This window comes from Xyrauchen texanus, chromosome 45 (genome assembly GCF_025860055.1).
Source record: "Xyrauchen texanus isolate HMW12.3.18 chromosome 45, RBS_HiC_50CHRs, whole genome shotgun sequence".
NCBI lineage: Eukaryota > Metazoa > Chordata > Actinopteri > Cypriniformes > Catostomidae > Xyrauchen > Xyrauchen texanus.
This window is the reverse complement of record NC_068320.1, coordinates 3,488,389-3,499,199: the sequence shown is the minus strand read 5'-3', so window position 1 is coordinate 3,499,199 and position 10,811 is coordinate 3,488,389. Positions and strand designations below refer to the sequence as shown.

General features: G+C 39.9%; 1 protein-coding gene across 1 annotated transcript in view; it reads right to left on the bottom strand.

Moving 5' to 3' along the window:
- large1 (LARGE xylosyl- and glucuronyltransferase 1) overlaps positions 1-10,811 on the bottom strand; it is a 113,553-nt gene that overhangs the window by 68,309 nt on the left and 34,433 nt on the right. Inside the window, exon 7 of the mRNA XM_052118848.1 lies at positions 7,074-7,178. Within this exon, the coding sequence (XP_051974808.1) occupies positions 7,074-7,178 (105 nt within the window). The remainder of the gene's footprint in view (positions 1-7,073; positions 7,179-10,811) is intronic.

Sequence of the window (10,811 nt, the reverse complement as noted above, 5' to 3'; positions counted from 1 at the left end):
AACTCTGTGCCACCTTTCCTTTAATTAATTCAGATTAATTAGTCCCCTTTGCATTTTTAAATACACACTTGAGACCTGGATTACCACTCGCACTGGTGACATTGATTCATTGTTTGTCTTTTCATCATGTATTACTCAACCTTTTATTGTGTCAGTTAAGTTCTTCAGAGTTTCATCTTTACATGGTCATTTAAGAAGCTGTTCAGGTGTATATGCATTGCCAGGGAGAACTCCTTCACCTAATTGAGGTCTGCCCATAAGACCACCAATGGAGGTGGCAGAGAATTCTTCAAAGAGTCAGATCATCATTAAAGGTACAACCAGAAGCAGATGTTTCTCCATGATGGAATGACATGTCCACTGAACAAGCCACAAATGCCTTGATGGACTCTATGAACTGAACACATGTGCTAACCTCAACCAGACACTGTGTTGCGACTTCAGATGCCTCATCAGGTCTACCAACAGACATGGCACTTGCTCTCAGCCCCTTACAGCTGCCCACCTTACAAAGACTGAAGTGACACCGCAGGAAACCCTGTGTGTGGCCCACGGTGCCAAACGGGGAAAACTGTAAGGCGGGTGCCAGTGAGTCTGGGCTACTCCTCGAGAAAACAAAAGGCTCTCATGAGAATTAACATCTGAACTCTCTCTCGCAGATGTAATAGCAACATCCGAGATGCAACATACTGTGCAGCTAACACCTCCCTTCTAAAGTATCTTCATCTTACTCCTCCTCCTCACTTAAAGCTCACTAAAAACCTATGCAATGTGAAGTGTGTACAAAAAGTAACTATAACATGTTTGGTATCATTTAAAGTCTCTCAGTGCGCCTGGTAAACTGGTCTCATCCTCCCAGCCATAATGAAAAGCTAAAAGAAGTTATAAAATATGTGAAATGTGGTGTGCCCCTTAAAGGTGTGCCCTCCCCAGATCCTCCATACCTCCTGTATGTTAATCTACAGGAACCCCCTCAACAGGGGACCAAAATCTAATTATAATGACAGACACCACCATTTGGTAAGCATGTTGAATTATCTGGGTATTTAAGGAGAGGTGACACATTGCTCAGGGCTCTCTGTAATCAGACGATCCCAAACAGTTTACTGTTTGTAGTTTATTTCAGGTGATTGCAATTCGTATTTCTTATGTTTTGATAAAATGTCTAACTTTGACTTATCAATGTCTAATTGGAATTGATGAATTGATTATGTTACCTGGTCAATAAATTGTCAACATTTGATTTTATTCTGACTGACTCTGACATTGTGTTTCCCAAACAGATTGAATGATTCGTATGTTACCGCAAGTCTCAGTCAGATTAGTGACGACTAATATTTGGCATCGATTCAAGTGTACTTGGTTTGCAAAGACAAAAGGGAATTTCCGTTTAGAACAGCAAACGCTGCTTGACCAATCTAAATCTGGTGTCTTACCTCTGTTTTAATTTGATGTTTCTCCAGATAAGTGTACGTGGGAAACCACGCATGGCCAATCCAAAGCTATTATAAGAGAAGTTATGTTGGTCAACTTACATCTGTAATAGTGGCCGTGACCTCTACTGAAGAAAACGTTAAGTTACATTCAAGTGTATGCAATTCCATGGGGCTATACTGAAGTATCTTTGATTGTGTATACGTGAACGTGACCGATCTCAGGTATATAGCAATTACCTCTGTTTGATGATCCAATACTGACCGCTTGTGATCGTGAGACCCGCGGTGTAGAGAAAACACGCGAGGACCTCAAAGCGACATAGTTTCTTAATCTAAACGGGTAAAGTACAATTAAAGGAGTTAAAGGAATAATCAAACATTCGCTCACTTTTAATGATACTCAGATATCATTAAAAACCTTTTTCATTTATGGAGTCAGATGAAATAACGAGATAATACATAAGAGAAAATGTATTTCATTTAATATTGTTGTGTTGCGTACAAGAAAGACTGTAACGCGCAGAGACCTTCACCCGTATTATTGGAGACCGTCACTGGACCGATAAACGGGCTTACAGTTGGCTCTCACAAGCCAACTTAATAATAAGTTTAAATAGAATTTCAGTAAGTTGGCTCTCACAAGCCAACTTAATAACTAGAATGTACACTTCCTGAAGAAAATGTGAGTGGTGCTTGCCGTGGCAAAACTCATCAAATAGCATTTTATAACTGCTGAGATATGTTTTTTTTACTCGGTTGCTAGGGTACCCCCATCTGGTTGCTAGGCAGTTACCATAGTGATATTTATCAAGTCTCCTTGCTGTCCTGAGTAAAATCAGTCAACAAGGAAGTCTCTACGATGTTCTGATCCAGAGATATGTGATTTGTTATTTGGTTGCTAGGGTAACCCCTCCTTGTTGCTAGGCAGTTACCATAGTGATTCTAATCAAGTGTCTTTGCCATCCTGATTGAAATAAACCAACCCAGAAGTCTGTACGATTTTCTGGTGCAGATATATGTGATTTGTTACTCGGTTGCTAGGGTAACCCCATCTGGTTGCTAGGCAGTTAACATAGTGATAGTAATCAAGTCTCCTTGCCATCCTGAGTGAAATAATTCAACCTTGAAGTCTCTACTGTTTTCTGGTGCAAAGATATGTGATTTGTTACTCGGTTGCTAGGGTAACCCCATCTGGTTGCTAGGCAGTTACCATAGTGATACTAATGAAGTGTCCTTGCCATCCTGAGTGAAATAAATCAACCCAGAAGTCTGTACAATTTTGTGGTGCAGAGATATGTGATTTGTTACTCGGTTGCTAGGGTAACCCCATCTGGTTGCTAGACAGTTACCATAGTGATACTAATCAAGTCTCCTTGCCATCCTGATTGAAATAATTCAACCCGGAAGTCTCTACGTTTTTGTGATGCAGAGATATGTGATTTGTTACTCGGTTGCTAGGGTAACCCCATCTGGTTGCTAGGAAGTTACCATAGTGATACTAATGAAGTGTCCTTGCCATCCTGATTGAAATAAGTCAACCCGGAAGTCTGTACGTTTTTCTGATGCAGAGATATGTGATTTGTTACTCTGTTGCTAGGGTAACCCCATGTGGTTGCTAGGCAGTTACTATAGTGATACTTATCAAGTCTCCTTGCCATCCTGATTGACATAAATCAACCCAGAAGTCTCTCTGATTTTCTGGTGCAGAGATATAGTTATTGCTAAACGGTTGCTAGGGTACTCTGTTTAGTTGCTAGGGAGTGGCTTGGCAGCTGCCAATCATGAAACTCCAAAGGCTGCTGTTCAGTATGAATGATATAAACCAACTCCCATGCCTCTGTGACATTCAGAATGGAAGATATCCCTCTATGGATTTTGGTTGCTAAGGTGCTCAACAATGGTTGCTAGGGAGGGGCTAGGAAGTGTTGAGGTGATTCATGATTGGCTGTTTGTTGTCCCGAGTAAAACGAGACCACCCTTGTGTTTCTATGACACTTCTATCCGGAGATATCCCTTTGATGTCTTTCATTAGAAGTCTATAGGACTTGTTGCTAAGGTGCCTTAAATTGTTGCTAGGGCGTGGCTTGATAGCTTCACAATGATCGCGAGAGACTGATTGGTCGTCTGAGTGAAATGAGCCCGCCCCCTTGTCTCTATGACACTGTGATCCAGAGCTATGTTCAATACAATATCCCTATGCAATGTCATTTCATGGGCCGTCCTACACCATTGTAAGTCAATGGGGCAACTTTGGGCAGCTCCTGCCCCCCAGGGGTGCAACTTTTTTTCAATCAGGATGGCAAGGAGACTTAATTAGTATCACTATGGTAACTGCCTAGCAACCAGATGGGGTTACCCTAGCAACCGAGTAACAAATCACATATCTCTGCATCAGAAAAACGTAGAGACTTCCGGGTTGACTTATTTCAATCAGGATGGCAAGGAGACTTGATTAGTATCACTATGGTAACTGCCTAGCAACCAGATGGGGTTACCCTAGCAACCGAGTAACAAATCACATATCTCTGCACCACAAAATAGTACAGACTTCTGGGTTGATTTATTTCACTCAGGATGGCAAGGACACTTGATTACTATCAATACGGTAACTGCCTAGCAACTAGATGGGGTTACCCTAGCAACCGAGTAACAAATCACATATCTCTGCACCAGAAAATAGTACAGACTTCCGGGTTGACTTATTTCAATCAGGATGGCAAGGAGACTTCATTAGTATCACTATGGTAACTGCCTAGCAACCAGATGGGGTTACCCTAGCAACCGAGTAACAAATCACATATCTTTGCACCAGAAAACAGTAGAGACTTCAAGGTTGAATTATTTCACTCAGGATGGCAAGGAGACTTGATTACTATCACCATGTTAACTGCCTAGCAACCAGATGGGGTTATCCTAGCAACCGAGTAACAAATCACATTTCTGCACCAGAAAATCGTACAGACTTCTGGGTTGGTTTATTTCAATCAGGATGGCAAAGACACTTGATTAGAATCACTATGGTAACTGCCTAGCAACAAGGAGGGGTTACCCTAGCAACCAAATAAAAAAATCACATATCTCTGGATCAGAACATCGTAGAGACTTCCTGGTTGACTGATTTTACTCAGGACAGCAAGGAGACTTGATAAATATCACTATGGTAACTGCCTAGCAACCAGATGGGGGTACCCTAGCAACCGAGTAAAAAAAAACATATCTCAACAGTTATAATATGCTATTTGACGAGTTTTGCCACGGCAAGCACCACTCACATTTTCTTCAGGAAATGTACATTCTAGTTTAAATTAATATACTCATGCGGTTTAAACAAGGTATCAGTCAACCAGAATCTAAACTATGATCTGCAATAATTTCATTTAGTGCTTTCAATGAAAGCGATCTAATGTTTAGTAGCCCAAGTTATGTGTCATAGTTTATGTGACCTGTGTAACGTCTCAAAACAGATAGTAGATGTTCGGATAAGCCAGTTTGTCTACTTCCTGACCTGGGCCCCATTTAGTCAAACAATATAACCTTTAAGACTACGAGCCAAGTTACTACAGAGGAGAGCAGTACCTTTCCTGGAGGGATAGAGTCTGTATCTCTTTAGCAGGTCAGGTCTACCCCAAAAACTTGTCCAATTGTCTATAAGTCCTATGCTATTCTGCAGACACCACTCAGATATCCAGCAATTCAGTGGCACTAATAAACTACTAATCATCTCACCACTATGAGCAGGGATGGGACCAGAGCATATTACAATGTTTGACATCCTTTTTGCAAGTTCACACACCTCTTTAACATTATATTTAGTGATCTCCGACTGGCGAAGCCGGACATCGTAAGTGCCGACATGAATAACAATCTTAGAAAATCTAAGTTTATCATTAGCCAGCACTTGTTCATTTTTATTTGACGTGACACCCGAAATGCATTGTACTATGGTGGCTGGAGTCTCTATTTCCACATTCCTTTCAATAGAATCACCTATAAACAGGCTTCTCAATGGGTGCATCACTGAGTGGGTAGAATCTTTTGAAAATCCTAACAGGAACAGAAGAGTTGTATCACTTTGCCCTACGAGTATGCTGATGAGGTACAAACGTCCTGCTGCAGGGGCTCTATAGCTGGAACCAAAGTGTGTGTTGCTCACTGTACAACCCATATCTGAAACGAAGCCTGTATGTATCTCTTTCTCACTGACCTCTACTAGCATACAGATTCATTTTCTCCATCATTCTGACTAATTTCTTACATTTATCACATGTAAATCCCTCACTGCTGATGGATGAAGCTGTCATAAACATGTGGCATGCAGTAGCAATAACTTGTGCTGATGCCATGACTTACCGCATCAGATTGTTTGTTGTTGCTGTGCTTCTTGATCAGTGGTGCTTTGAGATCGATGCAATAATCTGTGTAAAGGGGAGGTCACACTACACTTTGCACTCCATTCAAACGCATCCGAATGCAGCAGAGCGGACAGTCTAATCTGAAGACATTTTGTACTATGCTGCGTACTAAAGTTCAAGCTTGGTGAATTTGTATGACAAGAGAACACGCAACCAATAGGAGACTGAAACTTCACACGCTGACCTCTTGGCTCAATTCAAATTATACTTATTTCAAAGCTGGGAGATTATTATTGCAGGAAAGTGAGTAGACAAAAATTTTACGTTTTCTAATATATTATTATTTGTTTTTTTTGTGATCTATTATTTAATTTCACTAGAAGTCCTCTCGCATGACATCATATCCTGGTCCATTGCGTTGTATGAAAAGATTTTGCATGCTCAATGCCTAGTGTGACCACCCGTAACACATAGGAGAAAACGGGTGTGTGCGGTAAAATGCATGCAGTTTAATCGTGATAAAAATAGAAAGCAGAGAATAGAAAATAGATTATAGAAAATATTCTGATCGTACGCTTATTTCTCTTTAAATCCGCACATAACTTAATGTTGTCCAGTTTCAAAAGGATCGACCAAAGTGCATCCTAAAATTAAGATAAAGAAATTAATTCACAAACTCACAGTTTATACTTGATAACATGTCAAAACATAAAAAATAATGGCCCTTGACCATTTTCATGCTTATTGGCACCATTTTCAAAGAACAGATTTTATAAAAAACAGCTGATGTTGCTGAGAATTTATTAAAATCTTTTATTATTTTTGTCTACTGCTACCCAACACCATGCTCTTTTTCAACAAGCATGAAAGAACGCGTCGCACCCATTTTTATTCGTATTTGCTAAAATTTGCTTAGGAAAAGTATTATAAAAATAATAAAGACAGTGGGTAGGGAGACGTTGGTGAAGTTTTATTTTATTACATAATTATTCTTTGTCTTCTGCTTCCTAATACCTTGCCCTTCTCTTGCACTATCGCTATTTTTCATTAGCTGTGGCTAATCTAAACGTCTAGATATCAAGCTGTTTTGAAAACTGTCATAGCGGCTGGGACTAGTCTCGACCTGTCGCAGTAGTGCACACACAACAAGACATTAGTCGAGAGATCCGAGACTTCATGTCTCAGACCAGTCGCTGACTCAAAACATCAAAGGAGAAGAGCTTGAGTCATGAAGTGTACACTAGGCTCACCCTCCTCACACACACCAGCAAGCTCTCTGACATACCAGTGTTAAAGCCACGGCCCAGTGCTGGCCATGGCCGATGGTTCTTCCACAGGTTCCCCAGATACCAATCGCTCTGATTCTCCACCAAACCAAGAACCTGCTGACCTGAAACACACATGAATATTGGTATTACTTTAATGTTCATGTTCAGAGTTCTACTTCCTAAATACTGTGGAGTATACATTGTACTGTATACTGCCCACTATTTCTTTTTATAATTGCATGTGAAATAGTATGCAGTATGCCATGATAACCTTTAAATAGACGCATGCTGCATTATCATCACATGACATTATTACACTGCAAACAAGTATCATCTTGGGGACAAAACCAATTTGTTGAAAACACAATGGAAATATTCGTATTGCTTCAGTACTGTTCATAATCAACACCCATGGACTATGGTGCTCAGGTTTATACATGTTTATAAAGGCGTACATATCTAGTTAATGTCATAATAGCTTCATCTGCTCACTGCTACTGGTTTTAAATGTTTAAACTTTAAAATTTGATAACAGGTGTGCTCCTCTAATTGAGAGAGTTGAGAGAGATGTCCCAAATGAACAGATACTAGCTTACTCCATCTGGTGACGAAATATGTACAGTACATAGGTTTATAAACATTACAAATGATTATAGACAGAACAACGTAAAAAACGGTTAATGTGGTATCATGTAGAGGATAGGGGCAATAGTTATAGTGCAAAATTTGTCAACTAATGCAAATAATTTTTAGACAGCAAGAGTAACAAATTAAGATGAACTTACTCAAAATATCTGCTTCAGATAAGGGTGTACAATTTCCTGTTAATTTCAAAACACATTTGGCATTTTATAACATCTCAAGTACTTCATAAAGAAATTAATCTCTATTGTGAATGGATCAGTCAATATGAGCCAACTTTAAATATTTTTACGAAAAAATCTATTCATCCAACTCAAGAAAAACAATGCATTTTATGGGGGCCTTTAGCCAAGGATGGATCAGGGGATGTATGTACACTGATGAGCTGAAGATGATTACGGGAGAAATGTGTCATTACACACAGTGCATCACTGCAGACTGGTCTGAGTCACCATGATGACCCCTGTCCACCGACAAAAGCACCTAAAATAGGCACTCGAGCATCTGAACTGGCCCATGGAGCAGTGGAAGAAGGTCACCTGGTCCGATGAGTCCCGTTTTCTTGCTCACCATTGACACAATGTGGGGATAGAAACAGCGAACTTCTGATTAACAGTTATGTGCTTTAGCCCACCACACCCATTGATCTACTGGGAAACCTTGTGTCCAGCAATTCACGTGATACCACATCAGGGTCTGTATGTGGAAATGAGGAGACGGGAGCAGTGGCACGCTTCAGGTCAGATTTTTATTCTCTTCTTCCTTTGGTGTATAGCATATGCACTTTTTGGTAGCTTTTCACAGAGTCAAAAATTAACTCTCAAAATAAACAAACTTCTTCAGAATACTCAATTAATCAAACACTCAATATTAACAGACGGGGCAACAACTGGCCTGCCACCCCCCCACCCCCATTTCTAGAGAGAAAGTCAGCCACAGACATCTGCGCCCCCAGTCTGTGGACCACCTCTAATATGAACTGCTGAAGTGCCAGTTATCAACGGGTGATCTGCGCATTGGTATCCTTCATGCGGTGGAGCCACTGGAGTGGGGTAGTTATTTGAACATAGAGTGAATAATAACCCTTAATACATATAAAACTGAGCTGCGCCCAACCAACCGAGCAATTCGTCAATCTGGGGCATTGGGTACACGTCAAATTTAGACACCGCGTTCACTTTTCGATAGTCCACACACAATCGGACCGTCCCGTCGCTCTTAGGTACCAGAACCACGGGGCTGGCCCAATCACTGTGAGACTCTTCTATTACGCCCATCTCGAGCATTGCCATTAATCCTTCTGGTGATAGTCCGCCAGAACTAATGCAAAGTGATGCCTGTGTGTCATCCGTTCCCATGCCCAATGAGGTCCACACCATTTCTTTCAAAGGAGAACTCGTTTAATGGTAGAGGGTGCAATGGTGTTTTGGGGTGGCCGGTGGATTCACCAACTGACGTTCACACCGCACACCACCTGCTTTTGGTGGCTTTTCACTATAAACTTCTTCACAATATTGAATACAAACACTCAATATTAAGAGATATCAGCAAACTTGTCCTCAATAGCATGTTTTGGCTGCTTTTGAGATCACTGTAACAAGAAACAGCTGTTCGAAATCACGTTAACCAGTTTGACGAGCCACAACATTCCCTCTCTGCCGCAAAGACACACGACCACACGCCCATCACTACAGCCACTACCTAAACATTGTGGCAAAACGTTGCAAAAATCTGCATGAGTAAAGTCGCTTAAGAGTAAAATTTTAGTATTAAGTGTGTCAAAATTCTAAGTACGTAATTATACTCTTATTCCTAGACTTAAGAATAAGTGTGATTCATAAAGTTTCATAAGTGTTAAGACTCCTAACTTGTTTAAGAGTGCTGCAGAGGTCTCCTAACCCTGCAAGGTGTAGCACAATGATTGATCCGTGGAGACAACATACTCTACAACAAAGAAAGGAAGTGTTAGACTTGTGTAGAGGAATTTTGGCAAATGTGTTTTAAAGTTGAGCGAAATGAAATCCATGAATATAATTATTTAATTGTAGCACATTTTTGAGCATACATTGAAATACATTGATACTCGTCGTGAAATAAGCCTTTGAAAAATGTGATGGGCTATATGGCTAAACTTTCAGAGCACTACAACTACAAATTAATAAAATCTAAATATCACTTAAATTAAAATCAAAACAAATCATTGATGAAAATCATTGAAAAAAAATGTGTAGCCTTTAATTTTCACATGGTTTGAGTATAACATTCGACAAGATGTGGAATATGATTTCTATGTGGAATATGATTTCTAATCTCTGTAATATTTTATAATGATCCTTGATATGATTCTCATTTGATTAATAAACAGAAAATAGCCTAGTATCCAAATATTGTTATACAATGTGTTAAATCATGAATGAATGAATGAATGAATGGTGTCATACCAGCTGGCTTTATTCCGGCAACTCCTGTGATTGATATATTTAGAAGTCAAATGACTGGACGAAAGTTGTCTATACATCACCAGCTTGACGACGCCTTCTGATTGGACAGTTAACAATTCTATAACTTCTGACACTTTGTTGTTCTGATAGTAGTTTTTCTTTTTATTAAAAGTAAACGGCTGAATAAATGTACTGGAATAGAAAATAGGGAGGCAGAAACAAAGTGTGAGATCTTTAGATGCGCATGTTCCATGAGACTGCACGCCTCTATATCAGCACATCATATATGCCCATATACAGCTTTTCTGTCATCTGTACTCAATAATATAATAAAGAGTGTTTCTTCAAATGCGTGTCTTTGTGTCTACTCTGACCATCATTGATCCCCGAGATCGTCGTCTGTTTGCTCAACCCGAATGTGCATTTCTCTCTATAAATTAACAAAATGTTCAGACAGTCTCTTGCTGTTTGTTCCGACACATTCATAATCATTACCGCTTATCCCGGTGTCGCTGCGGCTCACTTATAAAAATTATATTTTAAAGGCTCATTATTACGGTTTAGTATTTCTCTGTAATGTAGAACAGTGTTAGCATTATTACTAATAACATTCTTCTCAGCCCTGAAACTCAAACCATTTTCTGATACTAGTGTTTTTCCTTGATGCCTAAA